Source organism: Penaeus monodon, chromosome 1 (assembly GCF_015228065.2).
Source record: "Penaeus monodon isolate SGIC_2016 chromosome 1, NSTDA_Pmon_1, whole genome shotgun sequence".
NCBI lineage: Eukaryota > Metazoa > Arthropoda > Malacostraca > Decapoda > Penaeidae > Penaeus > Penaeus monodon.
The window spans coordinates 59562930-59587929 of record NC_051386.1 but is presented as its reverse complement, the minus strand read 5'-3'; the positions used below and the strand labels follow the sequence as shown (position 1 = coordinate 59587929).

Genomic DNA, 25000 nt, shown 5'->3' with positions numbered 1-25000 from the left:
GCAATTGCTAAATACAGAGAAAAGTTTTCAGTCTATGTTGTAATTGTGCTGATGAATCTATGTGTGCATTCAAATGTATATAGAATATAAGAAATATAAAAAATATATACATGTTATTGTCTCTTTTCATATAGGTGATATTCTTTTATACGGGGAGAGCAGAAGCATCCAGGATCTGAGTGGACCTCTAGCACAGTGTATGATGGATATCCCTCAAGTTCGTCTAGTGGTGGTGACTGTTGGAGGAGCTTTGGCCTTGGAGATGCCAGATCGTTACTCATACTGGCAGCGCATTTTCCCCTTGTTACTGTCTGGGTAATGGAAAGTTTGTTTAATGAAAGTTTTTATACTTTTTAAATATGGCAAGTTGTAGAATCACTGAATGTCTTGTATTATAGATAATAAACTATAGAAGATCAGTTGCCTTTTGTATTAGGGCTCTATGCATTTCTTTGTTTATTGCAACAGTTTTATGGATTAAGAGTCAAATTAATATATATTTTTGAAGTTTCTTTAGATTTATCAAAGTCTTTGTAGTTTGCTTAAAGGAAAGCTTTAGTTATAATTTCAATACTGTGTTAAAAATCTGTTGTATTAAGTAAAATTTTCTGTCCTTTTCTGTCTATTTGTTTTAAAAACCTATCACATTTTTAATTTTAAAGCAAAGGAAATTTTATTGTATTCTCTCTTTCTTCCAGACTAAGGGATGAGGACAAAGATGTTAAAAACAAAGCAGAATCACTTTGGGAAGATGTTGGCAAGAAATATGAAAAGGAAAATGAAGACCAGCTTAAGGAACAGATAGACTTTGATGCAGTTCCTGAACACTATCCACCCACAGGTAGGTATTGGGTAATGGTTGGAGCATTCTTGTTTTCAGATTTATAATGCTGTACTGTTTTTTTTCCGTAATCAGGATGAGTTGCATATTGCAGCAGTACACTTACAATAATAGATAAGACAAAAAGTGATTCAAAATTTAGTTATTGTACTTGTCTGGGCCCAGTAATCTTATTGGCATTTGTGGATAATTTTCTATGGGTATTTATGTCTCAGTTATTCCGGTAATGTTCTAGCTACTTTTAATTACTTCACTAACAGAATGGACAATATATGTTTCAAACTACCAGTGAATATGTTTTAGGCTGGCACATACTGGTCACACACGCATGCCCGCAAAAACACACATGCACACACACACACACACACACACACACACACACACACACACACACACACACACACACACACACACACACACACACACACCACACACACACACACACACCACAACACACACACACACACACAACACACACAAACACACAACACACATACACACTATACACAATCACCCACCCCCCACACCACACACACAAACACCACATCACAGCACACAACACACACACACACACAGCACACACACACAGCAAGCACACCCAACCATCACACCATACACAAATCACAATCACAAACATTTTGATTGTGCTTATTATCTTGTATTTTTTTTTACTTCAGAAAAACGCCAGTGTTGAGTCGATCTTGGTGCAGAGAGCTATCATGTTGCAGGCCTGCGACTGACATGATATGAGCGATGGACAGGCTGCAGGCTGCCAAACTCTTGACAACTCTTGTGGTGAATGCAGAGTCAGGAATAACTCAATATGTAGAGAAAATTGTTGAGGGCCTTGTTTTGGCCTCGTCAGATAAAGAAGCTGATGTTGTAAAGCAGGTTGGTCTTTCTTATTTTCTTGTTTTTACTTAATTATATATGTATTTTTTCTTTCTGTCTCTCTGTCTCTGTCTCTCTCTGTTTGTCTCGAAAGAAAAAAAGTTAGCACATGATTGACTCTTGATAATTAAACATAAGATTTAAGTGTACTTAAATGTTTCATAAAATAAGCTCTGTAGCATAGATTTTGATAAAGTTTATATTATGTATGGAAATTGATTGTTTCTCCATAAACATTTTGTCTTTTTTTGTGTTTCAGAGTTAACTTAAGTTTCACTGTTAAACTAGAAAAAGAAAAGAAAATATTGCAATAATATTTGCATTGAAATAAACTAAACTGTTTCCATAGAAACAAATTAAGTGCCTTACAAGAAATAGTGAAAAGAGATCCTTTTTACTTACAGATTTTTTTTTTCTTAAATATTTTTCTCAGTATATTATGTGGGCACCTTATTGCAGATGCAGTATTACCAGTGCATTATTTGAAAGGCATATTATCTTTATGTTACTTTTATCATTACTTGAAGCAGTGATGTCACTTAACCTTTGATATGATATACAGGAAGGATCATTGATTATCCTTCTTTAAGATGTTAGTTTTTTATTATCCCTTATGTAAAGTATGAGGAAAACATTTAAACAAAATGCATACTATATGCTAAGAGTGTGGTAGGGAAAAAAATCAAAGAGGGAAGAACAGAGTAACTCATTAGGAGATAATACATAAGTTGAGTATTGCAAATTAATGTATTATGCAAGGGAGTTTCAGGCAGAAGGATGACTATAAAGTAAAACAGTTTTCAGGTGGCAGATAAGAAGTACAGTTGTTTCAGGGATAAAAAAAATATGAGGAAAAGAGAGAAGGGAAAGTGGAATCTTGTTGGCTGATGGATCTGTTAAAGTTCCTAATGTTAAAAAATAAGTGCTCAAAAGTTTACTTATAACAATTTCTATGGATGTGTCTTACAGCATATTTTTTTTTCTGTTTTTCTGATATTCATAAATTTAAAAACAAATTCTGCATATAAATATGCAGAATGTATATCCTATATGTAGGTATGCTTGGGTGAGGTTGCAGTGTAAACTGTCAATATTTTACAGGATGCAGGAAAATTTTTGTGATGTTTTTTTAATCATGATGTAAGTTTTCCATTAATAACCCCTTTTTTGTGCATCTTGCATCAGAATAGAAGGGATTATTTACAGCATTGATGTATCATATCATATGATGCATCCTTTAAGGGTTAATAGCTCTCCCTCCTTGTTTTAGGTTGTTGAGTGCAGTGAATACCTAGGCTACTTCGTTCCTCCAGCTACCTATCTTCCATTAATCTTGCCAAGGCTTGGTGGAGGACAGTACGGGGAGCGTCCGCTGATCGTTCTGAGTGCCTTGGCTCGAGGCACACCAGCTGCTCTTCTACAAGAAAGCATAGCAGAAATTGCTGAAACCCTGGCCAATGAGGACATCTCCCATGTCACCAGTCATGGGCACCAAAGTGCTTTGTTACAGGTCATTCATGTCTTGATAGAAAAATGTGATCCAAGAGACTGTAGCTACAATTTTTTCTTAGTTTTACTGTATATTGCTTCTACATCAGAGGAGCAGGATACAGTCAGGTTTGCTCAAGAACAGTTAGAAACTCTAGCAAACAGAAGTGGACTGGACAGAGTATGCACATTATATGATCTCCATCTAAGTGCAATTCTGAATACTATCCACACAACAGCCTCTTCTTGGACTGAGCAGACTCCTCATTTCATGATATTTTTGGGTGTGCTAGAACTTGCTGGTAAGTAAAGAAATGTTGATGTTTTGTAATTATGTGTAGAAATAATCTAAGAAGAAAAAATGTCATGTAGTAGAAAATGATCCTCACTCTACATCAGAGTGTAAGATAATAAAAAGAAGCATATATAAGTCGATAAATTTATTTAGAGAAGAAAATATTAGAATATGAGAAATGCAAACCAGGACATGTCTGTAATTGAATGTGTCAAAATTTCAAGGTTACCAATAGTATTTTTGATATCTCTTTAATCAGCATAATTTCATGTATATTTTTTTTTCATGAATTACTGTAATTCGGAATGCTTGCAGGCTATAATGCTAGTTGATATAGAATATGCAGGTTTCCAGATACGAATTTAATATATGTTGCAATATATGCCTTTTCACTTTTATTTAACTACACAGTAGTAGTAGAAACAAGTATCAAATATCATACAAATAGTTACTTAGCTGAAGTGACAGAATATAGGAACTGAATGTTAAGGCCAAAATATACAGCATTTTTTGTCTATAAGTTGGTCTTTCCAATGTCATTCATTTTAGTTTAGGAAAAGGAACCAAAAGCAACAGTAAGTTTTGGTATTGTAAGTCATAGCTATGTTTTGAGCGTTCTGGTGAAACAAAGAACAGTAATGTTGATGATATAAACTTTGATTATATAATTGTTTCCGCAGATCAATCTCTAGGGCATCATTTAGAAAGGGTAGTTGGCATCTTGTGCGATTGCGTTCCCAAGAAGCAGGATCCATTTGTTAGCCTGAAGTGTCTAATGAAACTACATCATCTTCTAAAACAAGAGGGACAGCCTTTAAATTCAAATGGAGAGCTAGAGAGATTCCTTCCTGTGATTGTGTCTGGTAGGTGTCAGATCAATGTTGTTTTTCGTCATAAAAGCCACAAAATATATGGTATAAACTTATGATGAATGACATATTGATTTTAATATTTGTGACTATCTTCTCATTGTTTTTTTTTCTAGACCAGTGGTCTTCTACCATGTCTTCTGTAGTAGGTGTTTGATTGAAATTATTGAAAAAAAAGCTTTAGGTGTTAAAAAAAAAAAAAAAAAAAAAAAGAAAAAAAAAAAAAAAAAAAAAAAAAAAAAAAAAATATATATATATATATATATATATATTATATATATATAATATATATATATATATATATAGAGAGAGAGAGAGAGAGAGAGAGAGAGAGAGAGAGAGAGAGAGAGAGAGAGACAAACAGACAGACAGACAGACAGACAGACAGACAGACAGACAGACAGACAGACAGACAGACAGACAGACAGACAGACAGACAGACAGACAGACAGACAGACAGAATCATGTTTAAAGAGAATTCCAGTTCTCTGTCCTAGATCAGTATATAAACTAAGATAACAATAATAGATATTTATAGATTTCCTGAAACTAATTAAATAACACAAGAATTTCAATGGATTTCAGATATACTGAAGCCATTCCTCCCCTGGCATGCTGGAAGCACAGCTGCTGCTCTGAGAACAGCAGCTGTTTCTTGTTTGGTTTCTGTGTGCCAGGCTGAAGTAGCAAGTCAGAAAGTGTTAGATGGTAATATGCATTTTAGACTTGTAGAATATGAGTTGATTGTATATGTAAAAAGATGTTTGATTGATGGGACCCCAATGTTGATCAGAAAGAGGGAATGTCTTTTCTTCTTTATTTTTCAGAGGTAAAAATCTGCCTCGCCCTCATCCCAGCCCTTATTGAAGATGATTCTGAAGATACGCGCCACCTTTCCTGTGAAGTTGTGATGAATGTTGTCAGCTCCTTTCCTCAGTTGATTGATTCTGATACATTACATACTTTGGCAAATAGTATGTATATTTTTATGTTATGTAATATGTAGATATATAGCCTGAAAAATACCATATGTAAACATTTTGTGCATACTGTCCATTGTAAATATGTATATATTACTGCCTTTTATTACTAAGGAGTCATTGGTCATGAAGGCTTATTGATTATAATTTACTATTTCCAGAGCTAGTCAAAAGATTTGATGATGTAAGTGCAGTTGTGCGTCTGAAATCAGCCAGGGTTTTAGCTGCTCTGTTCAAGCACTTACCTGAGAATTATAATCCTAGCATACAGACAGCAAGGCTCAGAGACCTGTATGAGTCTGCAACTGTATTTTTAGATGATCCAGATGAAACATTACAGGGAGCTGTCTCAGGTACAGTGATCCACTTTAGGCAAATAATGTTGAACTTTTTTCTATGCTTGTAGACATAGTATATATATGTATTATATAATGATTTAATTTTTATTTTATTTAAAGTGTTTAATATGAAATGCATCATTTTTTTATTCGTAACTTCTACATTTTCCAGATGCCTTGGAAGAGATGGGCAAGATATCTCCAGATATCTTGAAAGAAGTGTTGGAGAGAGACCGCCCTAAGTTCCGAAACAAGCATGTTTGTGAGAAACTGATTGCGTCTATGAATAATTTACAAATTGCAGTTGTTAATTAGCAATACATTTTCTCCATGCTTTATTTAGGCATTATAAAAATAGTTGCCTTTAGATAACCATCAATTTGATTTTTCATAAAACGCTGTGATATGCATAGTCAAAAGTTAGTACATGGGTTAACAGCAGTTAACACTTTCATTGCAGGGTGTTTGACTGTTAAAGAAAATACAATAAGCCACAGACTAAATATAAACGTACATGGACACACAGCACACCAAAATTGACACAAAAAAATAACATTAATAAAAACAAAATTTCAAATCAGTCTAAAATGATTTTTTTCTCCACAATTGATTTTGTTTATCTTTATGACTTTGAATACCTAAACAAGCAAATTATGAACTCAATAAAGTTCATAATTTGCTTGTTTAGGTATTCAAATTTCATGTTGAAATTAGAGGTTCCTCAGCAAACACTTGTGTTATAAAGTACACAACTCTACATATCGTTGTTGATTTTTTAATACATTTATAAAGGTGCTGTACTAGTAGTAGTAGCATTATAATGTATAAATGTTGATCATATAATTTTTAAGTAAATAAATTGGAATAAATATGAAATTAATTAATCCTGCCATGGTTATCATCATATTTATTTTTTTATTTTACTTTTGCTCTTTAGCATAGACAGAAGGTAGTGCCTGCTGATATTCCACTACATAATAACAAAATAAGTTGCCAGAAAAGAGGTAGTAACTCGGAACTACATGACTGCAAAAGTTTAGAACCTACTTTGTTCACAAAATACCTTGAACAATTATACATAATTATTGAAATAAAAAAAATACTACTTTTTTTTTTTTTTTTTTTACTCTTACTCTTGAAATAAGAATATTAAGAAATTGATTACTATTTTTTTTTTTAATTCTGGCTGCCGTAATAGCACAATATTTGGTAAGATGTATGAATGTATGAAAGCCTCTCCATAGTCTTAATTTTCTTTTTGTTAACAAAAGGATAAGTAATCAACAATGCAAAAGATTTTTTTTTATAAAAAGGAGAAATAACACATCTTAAAATGGTGTGTTAATTTATTTTAATACCTATAATACATAAAGAAGTGTCACATGATAAACTTAAGATCTCTCTAAAAGTCATAAATAATCTGGGCTATGAGCCTCGAAACTAGGATTTCTGCATATACATTTACATACGGAACTGACAAGCAATCTGCATACTCTTATTGACTGGTCTGTGTAAATGTGCCCTTTTACTCTTTTTTAAAAACAAGTTCAGATTTTTCCTCGTGAAGTATTATTTTTCAGATTATCCATCTTGTCATGTAATATAAGGCACATTGCTTTTTTTTTCCCCCTAGCTTTTTTTTTTTTTTTTTTTTTTTTGGTTTGTTTATAAGAGTACTGCATCTAATACAGTTCTCCCTCTCTTAGGAATTCAATTTCGTGCACCTTTTGATCGCAAATTTTGTAAATTAACACTAAAATAATAAACATGTATTGCTGATGAAAAATCATGATCCCTACTAACATCATGCACCTATTCTGATGTAGCAAGTCATTGTATATATATATATATATATATATATATATATATATATATATATATATATATATATATATATATATATAATCAAGTTGGCAAGCTGACTGCAAACACTGAATTTGAGCTTCTATCTCATAAGTTTACTATCAGAAAGGAAATTCAAATTCAAGCTTGGGGATCAGGACTTCTACAGCTCTCATGAATACTGAAAAATGTGTCATATTATTTCATTACATGAGGCGCAGGATGTAAAAGCTACACCAATTTCTTTTTGAGACTAGGAACTGTTAAAAATTAATGACAATAAATCCTTGTTTTTTTTATTAATGAATCCAATGATTTTGTTATTCGGCTTTAGTAACATTTCGGATTACTATACATCTATTCAAAAGAACTGGGTTTCTACCGCAAAATTCCCAACCAAATGAAAAGGAAAGAACACCTCTTGTGTCTGTCCAATTAGAAATCAAAATATTCCTACAGATATATTTCTGTCAACCCTGGATGGAATTGGCATTTAGTCGTGTTTACTAAACATAGAGAAATCAAGCATATCAAAGAAATAATATTTGTGCTTGGTCTGACTACCTTCAAGCATCTATCAATAAAAATATAAAACAGAAGCAAAATCTTATCAGCAGACCTTTGGCAGCTATTTCATCAAAGACAAAAATGGTGTACTATCACAGCCCTATTACCCTTCACACCATTCGTCACCTGTCACACCAGCATCAGGGATAACACTCTCAATCTCTATTATTAGATATTACTCGTACAAATCGTGCATTCCAGAGTCTGGAACTGGTTATCAAATGCTTAAGTAATGGCAAACTTTCCCACACACTTTTTGGTACGTGAGATAATCATGTACATCATGCTCTGTCTTCTTGCTTGTTTCCAGCTGATTTCTCAACCTGACAGCTTCCACATTTCACAATAGAAGAGCAGCTTAATGGCAAAATTAAGTTAATTTCATAGAAACTGTTTTGTGAATAGCACAAATGCTTCACAATCGAGTGATATATAATGATGTAGTGATGGAAATGTGTAAAATTATCATTATTTACAAGCTTTCCAGTTTAACATACTGGTAATAATATATAATATAGATTCTGTTATCAATGCTACTTTCTTCCCCAGCTATACTAATTTCTCTCTTTTTTTTAAATATTAGTGTATAACCTATCAGGCAATATTCTCCTTATTTGATATGTACATTGCATTTACATAATGACAATCAGTGCAGGATATCAGTTTGGTAATATTTATCAACTGACAAAAAGCCAAATCTCTAGATATACTCAACAAACTCACTGCAAGCTTTAAAATTTCATCAGCTATTCACAAGATTCAATAGGGTGGCCTGATATTTTGCATGACTCCTTGTACAACATACATCATACTACCAGACACACATTAACAACATCATTCAGTGTGTCATTGAAGCAGTTTGAGTCAGGATAGAAGGTATCCAATCAGTACCTCAGGTTACATGTTAAAATATACAAAAGAAGAATGATGACAGTGAAATTCAAAAAATCATTCCATTTTGTTCATTATTTTAATATGTATCAAACCAGTCCAATCTATTACTGTAGGAAAAAGATCCCCAGACTGAACCGTTTCAGTGGGGTTATGATCACAGTTGCTGCTCTCTTAACAATATGAGATGGGCCTTTATCTTGACGTTCCTCATTTAAAACTGTTTCAGCAGCAGCAGTCTAAACCTAATCAGTCATATTTGTTACCAGAAAACGTTAAATTTCAACAATTAATTCGTTCCTCCAACTTTGTTGATAAGGTCATCACAGAGCTGTGTTAGTTCTTGGTTCTCTCGTGTCTTCCTGTCAAAGGCATCCTGGAGAGAAACAATCTTCATTTCTGCTTTTTTCAGGAGGGCAGCCATTTTGGTCATCTCTTGCTCATTTGCTTTCCTCATTGTTTCAAATTCCTCATTTGCTCTGAAAAAAGTAGAGGAAAATGTGAAGAACATTTCTCACAAAGGCACAAAATACTGAATACAAAGAAAAAAAGGCTATCACAGACTGCCATAAACTGGACTTTCATTAAACTAAAGGACTATTACAAAAAAAATAATCTGTACACTAATTACAGTAATGTTTTACAACTTGTAATGCAAAGTAATTTTTGGACTAAGAAAAAAAAAACTACAAATTACTCTCCTGTGTAAAAAAAAAAAAAGAAAAAAAAAATCTACTATACAAACACAATAACTTAGAAGTAATGTACAAAACATGTAAAAAAAATTCTTGTCATTATGAATTAATATACAAAAGACGACATCCAAATCTGTGAAGAACATCTATGAAAAACACTGTAACTTACAACTGTATTTTCTCTTCTGCATGCTTCTGGAATTCAATAAACTTTTGTTCTTGTTTCTGCAACTTGCTTTCATAGTCTGTAATAGCACCACGCAGGGTTTCTTCATTTCTTCTCAGTGTGTCAACTACCTGCTTTGTTCTTTCGTACTTCCTGCAGAGAAAGGAAATTTTGTCATGATTTTCTGACTTTATGAATTCAGAATTTTTTTTTAACCCCCCCCCCAAGTGGTTATAGTGCATTCCATTTATAGTAATTATGATTCTCTGAGAAGTTACTATATCTAAAATAGAAGTTCATAAGAAACTTAGCTGGACAATATTTTCTTTATAACAACTGCAGTAAAGGGAACAATTTTCCTATAAGTATCACCTGAATGATAAAGATAGTACATAAACCTTCTTTAAAACTGCAGAGCAATAACAAGCCTCATTATGTTTATTTCATCAACATTTCCTCACAATCAAGAATACAGAGATTCCCATAAGAATATTCCAACATACCTATGTACATCAGAAAATGCATTCTCCACATTGGCTAAGTCATCTAGGGCTTGGTTTCTTTCTGATTCCAGGGTCTTGATTCTTTCCTCCGCATTCTGCTTTTCCTTCTCCTTCTCGCCAACTAGTTGTGCTAGCATGCCCTTGTACTGGCCCACCATCTTGAGCAGAGCATCGCGTGACTGTGTTAGCTCTGTCAACGACCCCCCTAGGTTGCCCTTCTCCTTCTGTTCTTCCTTCATGGCTTGTATCAATTTTCTCTCCTTCTCCCCAGCAGCTAACTCCGCTCGGAGGAGCTTTTCTTCAAACTGTAGTGACTGTCGCTTCAGGAGCTCCTCTACCTACAGAGTCGAGGAAAATAAGAATCATTATCAGAATTCAGCCAATCACAGGTAAACAGACATGACTGTCTCAAAATAATTTTCATGCAGTGGTAGCGTCAGGTTCAAAGTTAGTGAAATATTGTGAAAGAAAGTTATGAATAAATATATTCATTTAGGAATTTTTCATTGCCATGCAAATCAAACTATCTTTAGTACATTAATCAATATTGAAATCGTTCAACCAAATGGTGCAATCTCTCATTCCTAAAGTGCATTTAAGAAAAAGAATTTCAAGTTCAAAAAAGATGTTTATTTGATCTTGAAAAGCAGACAAGTGGGATGCTTAAAGCCAATTTTATATAGTGGTGATTTCATGGAGAAAAAGATATGTATTCAACAAATGAAAGCTCACAGGGAAGTTCAAATAAATCCTATGCTTCACAGTATGTAACAACTTCATCAAGCCTTCAGGAAACTTCCAAATCATAGAACTGTGAAATCATCATAAAATAATAAAATCAATAAAAAATCCACGCAAAAACAGAAATCAACTAATATAAGAATAACTTTAATGATGGCACCATATTTTACTAACAAGATATGTATGAGGTCCCCACTTCCACTACTGTCTATATCAAATGCTCCCAATATCCTATGCAAAAGATCCCCAAAAGATGAGCTGAACACGATCCTCCTAAAACATGAGCCACACAAGAGACCTCTAAGTAGCCCTGAAGACCAGGCCCCACAAGAGCTTCCTATGGTATGGGCTGTGCAGGGCACCAAGAGGACGGGCCTTACCTCTGCAGTGGTCACATAACCATCCGGGGGGACGGAGAGGGGGCGCGATGACGAGGGCTTGTGCTCGGAGGTGTCGCTGGGACGGGGCGTTGGGCTGCTGGTGCCTTCTGGAGCCGATCTTTCTTCACGGGGTGGAATAGGAGTGGAAGTGGACGGGACAGGCTGAAATTCATATTCCAAAAAAAAGGCTTATCATTCAGGTTATGGAAGGACATAGCTAGGGACACTACTGGGATTTCCGTTCTTGGTGACTAATCAAAGCATGATGTGTAATACTTGTCAAGTCTATTATGAAGTTACTGATTAATTCACCTGTTTTCTCCAGTGGCAAAAATAAGTTCTGGTTTATACAAATGATGTTAATACTGAAGTCAAGATTTAAGAAGGAATATATGAATTCATATACCCTGATTTCAACAATGGCCATCTATGTGGAATTTCAAAATCTATTTACATGAAAACTACACTATTTACTAATCCACACTAATACATCTGACTGTAAATTTGGAAATTTTACATTTGCCAACACAATTTATCAATTGATATTCATAAAGATTAGGGAAAATCAGAATGACATTCTTACTTAAAGGGGGCTTGAAAAATAGGTTTTGGAATTTTGCTATTTGCTAAACAAAGTTTCATAACAGAAGTGAAGTGAAGGAATAGTGGGAAGATGTCACTTAGAGGCACTTCCATGTTTTTCCTCTGACTGCTGCTCTTCTATATCCTAGAATGACTCCCAAAAAGATTGTTGTGAAACATTTAACTGGTAATTTTCTCATCTCTTACAAGCTTATGAGTCTGCATATCAAATGATGTTAATAAATTATTGATGAAGAAGTGGCCCCTTACCATTTCTTAATTCCCCCTTTGTAATTGTGAATGAAATACATAACTTCTAATAAAATCGGCCCAAACTATTACAATAAATTATGATATACATCCTATAAAACAGACTTTACCAGAATCATTACACAATGACCTCCAGTATTCACTGGTCTGTAACAGTAATGAACATTAAATATAACAAATTACACAGCACAAGTTTTTCAGTTACTGATATAATGGTCATAAAGTTATACAGCAAGCTGTAACCTGGCCAAAGGAATTCTTGTTCATACATATATTCAGATTAACAATGTAGATTTCAAGGCCAACTACCCCGGAGATATTTTCTGATTTTAGTGTCACTTCAAGATAAAGGATCTAAATTCAATAACACAGCAATTCATATATCATCAACTGCTAACATTAATCTATAATGATTAAAGTATATCTGCAACTATCATTGGCTCTTTTCTGCTTCAGTTACTAACAGTACCTGACAAATCTTACAAATTTGAGTATTGTCCATTTTCTCTTAGTTTAATGAGTACAATCACAATTTTCACAGCAATTTCTTGTCCCCTTTAACTTTAATAGAAGAAAATACAGACTGCATCTATAGAGTAATATCAAGATGAAATTCAATGATATTAAGATGGAAGAAAAACCCACTATATACAAACTAGATGTGAATCAAGGAAGAAAAGAAAAAGATCACACAATTAAATTAAAAAAGGAGAAAAAAGAAGAAAAGAAAAAAAAAATTATACGTATAATACATACAGACTAATCCTGAATTTCGCTTAAATGTTCGACTCTACTCGAGAATGGAGATTTCACCATCAGGCTAAGTTTAGTTGGCATACCTTTTTTCTGGAAACATACCTTGTTCTGTGGCGACTCCGGAGTGACTGATGGGTGCTCTGGCTTCTCCTTGATTGGTGTTACTTCATCTCCGCTCAGTTTACTTTGACTGCAAGGCAAAATCAGCTTATATTAATATACTGTGGTTTATCTAAATCTTATGTGACATCAAAAATAGATACACTAATACATGTATAAGATAAGTGAATGAGTGAAAAGTGTTCATGTGTTGTAGGTGAGTACATGGAGAGGGGGGGAGAGGGGGGAGAGAGGGGAGGGAGGGAGGGAGAGAGAGAGAGAGAGGGGAGAGAGAGAGAGAGAGAGAGAGAGAGAGAGAGAGAGAGAGAGAAGAGAGAGAGAGAAGAGAGAGAGAAGAGAGAGAGAGAGAGAGAGAGAGAGAAAAGAGAGAGAGAGAGGAGAGAAAGAGAGAGAGAGAGGAAGAAGAGAGAGAGAGAAGAGAGAAGAGAGAGAAGAGAAGAGGAAGAAGAGAGGAAGAGAGAAAGAGAGAAGAGAAGAGAGAGAAGAGAGAAGAGAGAAGAAAGAGAGAGAGAGAGAGAGAGAAAGAGAGAGGAAAGCAGAGAGAGAGAAAGAGAGACAGAGACAAAGAGAGACAGAGAGAGAGAGAGAGAAAGATAGGGAGAGGGAAGGAGAGGGAGTGAATGTGTGTGTTGGTATCTAGACACAGTTCATATAATTAATATGGGGAAAAAAAAATCTGAATGACAACAGGAAGCAGATAGCAAGTCAGTACCTACAATTTCACACATGATTAAAAAAATGGTTGTTAATTAATGTTTAATCAACTAAATTTACAAAAAAATGTATTCTAGCTTCTTTCTGTTAATTAAGTACGTCATTCACTTATTCTCTCTCTCTCTCTCTCTCTCTCTCTTTTCTTTCTTTCTTTCTCTCTCTCAAATGCATATAATTTTTCTTTTGCAATTAACCATTAGTAAAGATGCAAAAATGATAATGTTTGGTTAATAGCTTCATTAATGATGTTAGGTAATCGAAATATGCTGATTAGGATACATCAAAATATGCAAAATATCCAAATTTTGAAAGCACAAATATTAAAAAAAAAGAAAATGACAACTAACACGTCAACCAGAATAAATGAGAGCAAGAAGGGGGTTGGGAGCGGACTTGGGAAACAGGGACAACATTCGAGGGAAACCAAAAACCACCGAGGGAGGAGAAGGGCCACCGGGGCGTCCCGCACGAGAGCCTCCCGCCCCACGGCCTCCGCCACAAAGACAACCTGGGGGCATCGAGCGAGGGGGGCGTCCGCAGCGTCGACGTGGTTGCGGCTGCGGCGGTGTTGGCGGCATTTTGTTCCTCGGTTGGGCTCTCCTCGCGCCTTCGGAGTCTGGGGGTCAAGTAGGAGGCGGCGAAGAAGTAAAGCGCCGGTAACATGAGCGTCAGGAGGCACTGCATGCTCCGGATGGTGTTTCGGCCCACTGCACTCCCCTCCACGCCCACGCTCACAATTAACAGCAACACCGTCAACGCGTGGCTGAACATGTTATTAATTGGCGTTTTTTTCCACCCGGTTGTTCTATTATCTCTTGTGGGTTACATGTAATCCCGATATGTTACGAATTCCTTTCCTTATCAAAATCCCCGTGGCTTATACTTTACAGCGTAGTACCTGACGTACCGAAGCCCCAAGTACCGGGACCTTGATTCTCCTGTATAGACTTTGTTCTATAACTAAGGAGAATCTCAAGTGAGAAATTACACTACACTGATCAACACTGTGTACTTCTAGTCCTAGAATATGTGAGCTGAGAGACAGCTCTTCCCTCCCGAGCTCGTCGTGCCGAGTGCTCGCCGCCCATCAACGGGATCGCCGGAGCCTTCAATCAATGAGGCTGAGTCGAGTCTCTTTCGAGATGAATCACAAATGCCGTCGTTGGAGACAAGAAGCAGACGTGATAGCCGTCACGAAGAGGCAAATCCTCGACCGCAGGAGCACCGCGCGCACACGTCCGCCACCCTCGGGCCGCACATCCACTATCATCACTTGCCGGGGCTTCCTGGCAGGGCTTCGGCTCTCGGTGCCGCTTCGCATGTAACCCGAGACCTCTCAATCGCCCCTCCGTCACCTATGGCATGGCTGCCTCTCCAGGAATTCTGGATCGACAGGTTCACCGCCACGTATCCAATTATCCCTTTGGGGGCGGGCCGTGTTCAATCAGCCCTAAGGGGTTAATGCGGACAATTCTCGCACTTGGAAGCTCAGTCGCACCTCCGACGACCTTGCCTGCAGATGAGCGCTGTATAGGCGACGCAGCTGCCTCTTTCTCTGCTGCCTAATTGGCTCAAAATGGCCTCCGCCCGCCAAAGCACCGGCAGCATTGGCCGACTACTCGTCCAGCCGAGAGCCTTGTTGCTGGGGCTTCATTAAAACCGCCTTCGGGGAACCTTATTCGATTAGCGCGCGGAGAAAGGCCTGAGGCTTCCCCGCCTCGTGCCTCCGCTGCCCCGTGACGCCGCTGGGAATAAACAGACGCAAACCTCAAGTCAACTCTCGCCGCCCGGGACAGGAAAACGTTAACAGGATGTCGTTGTCGTGAACAGAGGAAGGAAGCGCCCGGCGAGATAAGGGGGATGGAAGAGGGTAGATAAACAAGGGGCAAAGAGGAGGCGGTGATGCGAAGACGAGGAGGAGGAGAAGGGGGAGAAAGCCTGCCAAAGGGGGAGCAGTAGTAGGGGAAGATAGATTGGCAGCAAGAGAGAGGGTGCTGTGCGGAACAGGAAGCAATTCGCGCTTCGCCCCTACACGGACGCGAACGAGCGGACCGCCCGCCAACCACGCCGCGAATACCCCGCATTCCCCTCCCTACCTGTACCCTCATTACACCCTCCCTGCCCATAACTCTCTCCCCGTCTCGCTGCGCCCATTCGACGCAATTTTTCTCCTGCTCTTTTTCACCCTAGAGACAGCTTCGCCTTTGTCTGTCGTCGAGAGGAGAGCAAAACACGCGACTGCGGCGAAGGCGTCTGCGGACCTTTGTTCGGGCGTGTCCCCGTCGCCCAACTGCCGACTCCACCCTCGGCAAAGTACAATAATAAAAAACTCGTACATAAATCTTTGCACGCAGAAATATGTCCACACGTACACGCACGAATTCACGCAAGCACGCACGCATACATACAAACAAACAAACAAACTCTCTCTCTCTCTCACACACACACGCACACGCACGCACGCAAACACACACACACACACACACGCACACACACACACACACACACACACACACACGCACACAGACACACACACGCACACAGACACACACGCACACACACACGGGGCCTCTTCATGACCGCCAATGGCATCCTCATCGTCCCCTCCCCGCAAACACTTAAACGTTCCCCATCACTGCGAACCCTTACCTCTGCCCCCTCTGTTCTACTCCCCCTCCCCTCCCCCCCATTTCCCCTCTTCTCCCTGCGGCACACGTCACGCCTTGAGGCATGTGACCCCTCTTCCTTCCCCCCTCCCCTCCCCCCAAACGACCTACATCATTACCCTCTCCCTCTCTCCATCCTTCCTTCCTTCCCCCTCTCTCTCTCTACCCCACCTTCTCCCCTTCACCCTCCCTCCACCTCCTTCCCTTTCACCCTCCCTTCACCTCCTTCCCTCCCTCCTTCCCCTTCTCCCCCTTTCCCTCCACCTCCTTCCCCTCCCATCCCCTTTCCCTCCTCCTCCCTCCCCCAGTTACATATATATGCTAATTACTTATAAAAAAAAGAATGACGCAACCCGTTTCCTCGGAGTTTCCACACACACACTCCACGCCGGCGGCTCGTCCCACCGACCGACATTGGACGTACGAAGATAAATAACGGAAGCAAAAGAAAATGTAAAAGATAAATAGACATTAAAATCGAAATAAAAATGTAAATTAAAGATAATGAGTCACTATAAACGAAAAAAAATGTAAACTAGTCTTTGAAAAAAAAAAACTTAAAACAGATTAGTCATTAAAGAGAATTAAAAAAAAACGTAGACCAATAACGAGAGACACCAAAGGAAAAAAAATATATAATAGACTTCAACATCATGAAAAATTTAAAAAGAGCGGGTATGACGAAAAAAAGCGAAAAAAAGAACGCGCAATAAATAACGGAAGGAACAAAAATATAAAGTCAGAATCAAATAATCTTAAACAACGCTAAACACCTACAGTTCGCGGTAAAATATGCAAATGGCGGGAAACATTATTACACGCAAAAAAAAAAGAGAGAAAATAAAATATCGTCCCAACAGCACACAACAAACAAAATGCGGATCTCTGCTCCACAATTCGGCCAAAATTATTGTCCGAATTACGTGCGCGCGGCATTCCACCAGGACATTAAATAAGCCTGGCAAATCCGGAAGAACCAGGGGGGTGGGGGAAGAGGAGGAGGTGGAGGTGGAGGTGGAGGAGGAAGGGGAAGGGAGGAGGAGGAGGAGGAGGAGAAGGAGGAGGAGGAGGAGGAGGAGGAGAGGACAGGAGAACTGAGGAGGAGGCGGTGGAGGAGGAGGAGAAGGAAGACGTAGGAACCGAATAAACGCGTAAAGTCTAGAAGAACGACGCGGAGGGGGAGAGGAATAAGGAGGATATAAAGGGGATGAAGAGCAGGAAGATGATAAAAAAATGATGAAGATGATAAGGAGTTGGCGAAAGAAGAAAATAACGAGGACGAGCAAGTAAGAGAGAAAGAGAGAGAGAGAGAGAAATGGGTAACACATGTCTGGGCAAAGCACATGTTTGTTTTTGTTTACAGGGGAAGACGCGTCTCTCCCCCATTCGGACCATGACTATTTCACGCTGTTGAAAAGCGCCGCTCGTGTGCAAACGCATTTTCATGACTCTGGTACCAAAAGAAAACGAGATCTTAACCTTTCTGCTGTTGCCAGGAGCGAAAAATGACGAGAAAGGAACAATCACAAATAAACAACAACAACGACAACAAAAACAATTCCCCAAAAACAACAAAAACAATAATGACAGAAACAACAAAAACAATTCCACCAAAAAAAAAAAAAAAAACAATCCCCCAAAACAACAAAAACAACAATGACAGAAACAACAACAAAAAAGCGACAACAACAAAAACCAAACAAAACAACAATAACAACAACGACACATGCAAAACCCGTCCGCACCGGTCGTTATCAAACCGGCCTCGGAACGGAACTGGAAATCACCCATGTCTGGCGAGTTTTAATTAAGGCCAATCGACTTGGGAAAAAAAGAAAGAAAGAAAGAAAGAAAGAAAAAGAAAAAAAAATCCCCCCCCCCCACAGAAATAGGTAATAACCCCACACTAAGAGGCCGATTTCACACGCACTTTCGATTAGCAATACGCCACGCTACACCCGGCGCTGAATCTTCCTCTGACCCGACTTCGGAATCGGATTCGGGATTCGGACGAGAGAGAGAGAGAGAGAGAGAGAGAGAGAGAGAGAGAGAGAGAGAGAGAGAGAGAGAGAGAGAGAGAGAGAGAGAGAGAGGATTGTCCATATGACGCAACACGATGTTCGACCGATCGACTAACATCAGCAGGTCGACATTATCACAACAATTTCGTTGTGCCATTCGGTCGCTCATTTCCTTTCTGTTTTTGTTTTTTAATTTTGTTTGTAGGTTTGTCTGTTTCTTTGTGTGTACGTGCGTGCGTGCGTTTGTGTGCGCGCGAGCGTGTGCAGACCCTATACAAGTAAGTAAATAAGTATGTATGTATCCATATATGTCTGTCTGTCTGTCTGTCTGTCTGTATATATATATATATATATATATATATATATATATATATATATATATATATGTATATGTATGTATGTATGTATGTATGCATGTATGTACGCACGTATGTATGGGTTTGTTTGCATAGTTCTGCGTTCTCGTGAAACTGTTTACAGCGTTCCGTCGATTTACGTCATTGTATAAACTCGCTTCCACTTCTGCGCTGTCGGGTCCGGCCTTTCGACAACAATATATGCTATAATTAGATGACAAATGCTGATAATATCCACCGAATACTTATATCCAAGGTCACATACAACCGGCATTTACAACTTCGCAACACGTAAATTATGTGTGACGTATCCCTCCACACAAATAAAAATGGCGCGCATGCAATCAAGCGGGATATTACCAAAACATTAAAAAAAAACAGACGTAGAGAAAACTAACATCAGCCAATCAGCCTGAGTAAATTTCTAACATCCACTCAACCAATCTTTCTCTCCACCAATGTATCTATCCATGACGATATCCATCTCTTCTATATCCATTCTAATCCCTACACGAAGAAATGCGGCGTTCATTTCAAACACGCAATAGGCAATTAAGAATGGAATCCTGCAGAGATCACCATCGGATACGTTGCAACGGAATTCAATAATTATAAAATTGCACTAGATGATTTTCGTATGTGTTCAACGCCACACGCATTACGTGTTCGGAAATGGCTTGTCTAAAAATAAATAAATATATACACGGTTATTTTTCCTAATAATAGTAATAGTAATAGTAATAATAATAATAATAATAATAATAATAATAATAATAATAATAATAACAATAATAATAATAACAATAATAATAATAATATTAATAAAATCTTCACCATCATAATGTCAACAACAACAATAATAACGATAATAATAATAAACATTCTATCCCATACGTTAGACAAAACTCAAGCATATTTCGCACATGAAAATTCTTCCGTTACCCGAATAGAAGCAATTAAGCAACACCAAGGTCTAAACAACGTTATGCCAAAAAAAAAAAAAAAGAAAATATGCGCAAACCAGGAAATGTTCGAAAAATAAGCATTACTTCGGATTACTTACGAGTCTGGTGCGCAAAGCGACCTTCACGCTATGCAGAAAGCCGCTACCATACAAGGGCATCAGTGCGAGGCGGGAGGGGGGGGAGGAGGAGGAGGAGAAAGAGGAGGAGGAGGAGGAGGAGGAGGAGGAGAAGAGGAGGAGGAGAAAGAGGAGGAGAAAGAGGAGAAAGAGGAGGAGAAAGAGGAGGAGGAGAAAGAGGAGGAGGAGGAGGAGGAGAAAGAGGAGGAGGGAAAGAGGAGGAGGAGGAGGAGGAGGAGGAGGAGAAAGAGGAGAGGAGGAGAAAAAGAGGAGGAGGAGAAGAGGAGGATGCGGAGAAGAAGAAAAAGAGGAGGAGGAGAAGAGGAGGAGGAGGAGGAGAGGAGAGAGGAGGGAAAGGGAGGAGAGAGGAGGGAAAGGAAGGAGAGGGGAGGAGGAAGGGAGGAGGTGTGGGGAGGGGTGGAAGGGAGGCGAGAGTAGGGAAGGGGATGAGGAAGGAGAAGAAGAGTGGAGAAGAGAGGGTGGGTAGGATAGGGTAAGGTAGAGTAGGGTAAAGTGAGGAAGGGAGGGGAGGGGAGGGGAGGGGAGGGGAGGGAAGGGGAGGGGAGGGAAGGGGAGGGGAGGGGAGAGGAAGGAAGGGGAGGGAGAGGGGAGGGGAGGAAGGGTGGGTTAAGGCATCCCCTGACACACTAACCTTCGTGCAAAAACAAACGAGGGGCGACTCAAACTTTAATTCTATACTCGTTACCAATTTATATATATATATATATATATATATATATATATATATATATATATATATATATATATATATATATATATATATAACAACACTGTTATACAGTTATAAAATTCTGAAAAAGAAGCTTACACGATATTAGACAACAGATAATAACAATCATAACAAACATTTTCATGAACTTTTCTTATCCTTTCATTTTCGAACCTCCTCTCCATCACCGTCATCATCAATCCATCTTCCCTTTCTCCCTACTTTTTCATTCCTTTTAATGTCACAGTATTTTCACGGAACAGCGAACCGTGCCCCCCCCAAAAAAAAAAAAAGTGTCGAGCGAATAAATTCAGGAGATGGAGGCAGACAAGGTGACCAGGACGCTGAGCCCAACTTTCCACGGGAGGAGGAAGAGAGGGAGAAGAGGAGGAGGAGGAAGAGAGGGAGAAGGTGGAGGAGGAGGAGCAAGAGAGGGAGAAGGTGGAGGAGGAGGAGGAGAGGAGAGGGGAGAGGGGAGGAGGAGGGGGAGGAGGAGGAGGAGGAGAAGAGAGGGAGAAGTGGAGGAGGAGGAAGAGAGGGAGAAGATGGGGGAGGAGGAAGAGAGGGAGAAGATGGAGAAGATGGAGTAGGAAGAGAGGGAGAAGGTAGAGGAGGAGGTAGAGGTAGAAAAAGAGGAGGTGCAGGTGGAGAAGGAAGAGAAAGAGAAAAAGAAAGAGAAGGAAAAGAAGAAACGGGAGATGGAGAAGATGGGTGGTGGTGGAAGTGGTGGAGGTTGAGGAGGAGGAGGAGAGAGTGAGAGAGAGAGAGAGAGAGAGAGAGAGTGAGAGAGAGTGAGAGAGAGAGAGAGAGAGAGAGAGAGAGAGAGAGAGAGAGAGAGAAAGAGACATGAAGCGAAAGAGATAAAGAGAACAGACAGAGAGAGAGAGGAAGAGAACCAGAGAAAATCCCGACACAAATCATCGCGAAGACGTTTGCTCCTTGACCTCGCCCTCGCCCTCAAGAGCGTGCATGGTCACAGCGCAAAATAAACACTGCGTCAGAGGAGACATGTAAGGAGAGCGGTTGCCTTTACGACTGAAATGTGCTCTGGGGAAAGAAAGAGAAGAAAAGAAAAAGCAGAGGAAAGAAAAGAAGAGAAAAGAAATGAAAAGAAAGGGGAAAAAAACTGAACGCGTTCCTGTCCTCAGACCGTTCGGGACATCATTGCTTCGGGAAACGAGGGGGGGGGGGGGGTTGACGTGCGGACCAAGGCGTCGTCGTCGTCGTCGTCGCCAGAGGAGGAGGAGGAGGAGGAGGAGGAGGAGGAGGAGGAGGAGGAGGAGGAGGAGGAGGAGGAGGAGGAATACCACAAGAAACAGGTGGAAAGGAAATGTTACGTACTCCTCGCTCGCCCGCTTGCTTGCTTGTTCTCACTCGCTTGCTTACTTGCTTGCTTGCTTGCGTCATCTCCCGAGACTCCTGGAAGCTTCACTTTTTCCACCTCCTCCCACGCACGCACGCAGTTCCGAAGTGTCCTTGTCAGCCCCGTGCTCTCCACTCCGGGCCCTGGACACGAAACTGCGCCTCTTGAGTACGTCTTCCCTTCTTTATCTGTATCTCAATCGTTACAGTCTTTACTACTTGCGTGTTCTTACTATCTCCAAGGGCGGCTGTTAACCATTTAAACGCACCTTAATGAAGCTCCATCACCAACCTTTATAACATTAATAATGAACTGCACCGCGAGGAAGCGTAAAGTAGCACCTCAGCGCAGAGATTCCTCCCTATTGACACCATCTCCAGACAATCAAGCATAATGAGCTTGAGTGACGTCACCCAGCGCCAAGCACCTGATTTCCTCTGACCCCGATGTCTCCACCTGCAGGCGCCCGCCCGCTGCCCACCGCCCTTTGTTCTCCTGTCGCCACCTTTGTTAGCAAGCCTTTAGCAATTTCCGGAGCTGCGAGAGGCCCGTCGGAATACCTGCGGACGGAGCGGGGCGGTCAGGTGGGGGCAGCGCGCGAGCTCAGCCTGCCCCGTCCTTGAGATTAGTCCTCATACTCCCCTCAGCTCAAGCCAATCACTCTGCCCAATCCCGCAAGCACAAGAGCTGAGAGTGAATCATGCATCCTCCTCTGACGAGCTCACGACGCCAATCGCGAGGGCCATAAAAGGCGGCCGTTTCGCAGGACGTGGCCCAGGAGTGGCCTGGCCCCGTGTTACCTGCAGCTCATGAATTATTCTCTGTTAGCTCAGCTTTGATGGCAGGAGAGAGGGATAGGAAAGGGAGAGGGGGCACAGGGGGGAGGGGGGCTTAATAACTGTGTGGCACTGAGTTACCTCCGTCGGGGCGTCCCCTTAATCCTGGGCTTGGGGCCGGATTTCGTCCTGTCGTCACAACTCGACTTTCCGTTCGTTCTCTCTTCGGCGCCGAGTTTCCCCTTTCTGCTATTCCCCCCTTCACTCACTCTTGCTTTCCTTCCCTTCGCTTTCTCGTCGACACTCGCCTTGCCGTCACCACCAGCTTTCGCTCCCGTACTTTTCGCTTTCCCTTCCTTCTCTGCTCTCCCCCGGGTCCCCGCCCTCCCGCCGTGGCTGCCGTCCTTCACTCCCCCGCCCGGACTCCCCCCCGGAGCCCCCTTTCCCCCGGGGGACCCTTTCCTCCGTCCAGGGGGCCCGGGCCCCCGCCATCACGCTTGGTCGACATACCTCACGCGGGGCTCCTCTTGCTACAACCCACGCCCTCCGCTCTGCATTCCTGCACCCGAAGCCCTCACGAGGACAAGCACACGCAGGCACAAGCAGCACGCACGCACGCAACTCTTCGCCGATCCGGGCCCCACGTGCGAGGAAGATCCCAGGACAGACTTGAAAGGCGGGGTTTTTCCCCGGATTCCAGCCGTTTCGAACGGTGGATCAATGGCCAACCGCCTTCCCAGCATGTAGGGACTCGCCCAACTTACACAAGGGAGGGTGTACGCACGCGAGCGGGCGCACAGCTACTACTCCAGCACGCGCGAACACACACACACACACTCACGGACACAGAGCCGCTGCACCAGCTCTCCTCACAACTACCTGTGTGTGCACGTGGTCCTCCTCGCCTCACCCGGGAGAGGCGCCGAGGGGGGGGGACCCCCAAAAACCACTGGTACGGGCGTTTGACTCCATTCCCCCTCAAAACCTAGACTCTGCCCCTCCCTGCCCCTCCCCCTTCGCCTCCCGCGCTGCTCTTATCGTTCTCACGCCCCGCCCACAATTTCATTCATTATCCCTCCTATACGCCCATGCACTCTCACCATTCACCATCCGGTCACAGACCTCTCCCTCCTCCTATCCCCTCCCCCCAAAACAAACAGACAGACGTCATGCAAACAAACAAACGAGCTGTCACGCTCACATGTCACATAAGTATACACACACAAAAACAAAAAAACTCAAAAAACACAAAACACACACACACACACACACACACACACACGCACGCCAAAAACCCACACACACACCCCAAAAACACAACCCACCCACACACACACACACAACACCACACCGCACCCGCACGCACACACACACACACACAGACACACACACACACAAGAACATGCCACCGAGGCTTAAGTCACCTCTCTCTAAGCAGATCAACTACCGGACATATTCCACACCCCCCCTCCCCCTCCCTCCTGCAAGCCCTGGGTATGCAACCAATCCTGGGGTGATTTTGCAGCAGGATGTCATGCACTGCAAGAAACGCCATGGCAGTTGCATGCAATGATGCCACGGTGACGTCACTACATAATGTCTCTTCTCGGGTGACGCGTTTCTGCTCCACATAACACGGGCCACCCACCGTGCAGGAGGTTTTCAGACGAAGCCCACGATTTTTTTTCTATTCTTTTCTTTTTATTTTATCCAGTCTTAAAAATCCATTTCGACTCCATTTCCTTTGAAGAAAAAAAAAAACTACTACCATTCCATTTCTCTGCTTTCGATAAACTGAACACTCGCCATGAGTAATTCAAGTTGGCCATGGGTGTAGCGAACAATCCGGGGGGGGGGGGAGGAGAAAATTAACTGATAAATGACCCATGTTTCTCTTTAGGCCCGACGTCACCAGGCCGCCCACGCCCACGATTCTCTTTGGCTCGCTCCCCGCCCACGACTCCTTAGGCCCACTCCTCCGTGCGACGCCACCAGGCCGCCCACACCTGGCGAGGGCGCTCTCCCAAGGTTAACAGGGCCTGCGACACACGGGCGGCGAGGTCGCACGTGGGAGCAGG

At 41.1% G+C, this 25000-nt stretch overlaps 2 protein-coding genes across 2 annotated transcripts in view; one reads left to right on the top strand and one right to left on the bottom strand.

The window, feature by feature from the left end:
- LOC119575024 (dynein assembly factor 5, axonemal-like) overlaps window positions 1-6722 on the top strand; it is a 7649-nt gene extending 927 nt beyond the window's left edge. Inside the window, 10 exon segments of the mRNA XM_037922351.1 lie at window positions 135-315; window positions 699-841; window positions 1519-1596; window positions 1599-1732; window positions 3003-3522; window positions 4196-4378; window positions 4970-5092; window positions 5212-5358; window positions 5526-5717; window positions 5875-6722. Coding sequence (XP_037778279.1) covers window positions 135-315; window positions 699-841; window positions 1519-1596; window positions 1599-1732; window positions 3003-3522; window positions 4196-4378; window positions 4970-5092; window positions 5212-5358; window positions 5526-5717; window positions 5875-6017 — 1844 coding nt within the window. The 3' untranslated portion in view covers window positions 6018-6722.
- Window positions 6723-7834: 1112 nt separating this feature from the next.
- LOC119574884 (transforming acidic coiled-coil-containing protein 3-like) overlaps window positions 7835-25000 on the bottom strand; it is a gene marked incomplete at its 5' end in the record, with an annotated part of 45383 nt that continues 28217 nt past the window's right edge. The window contains 5 exons of the mRNA XM_037922161.1: window positions 7835-9481; window positions 9867-10016; window positions 10367-10704; window positions 11488-11649; window positions 13198-13285. Coding sequence (XP_037778089.1) covers window positions 9292-9481; window positions 9867-10016; window positions 10367-10704; window positions 11488-11649; window positions 13198-13285 — 928 coding nt within the window. The remainder of the gene's footprint in view (window positions 9482-9866; window positions 10017-10366; window positions 10705-11487; window positions 11650-13197; window positions 13286-25000) is intronic.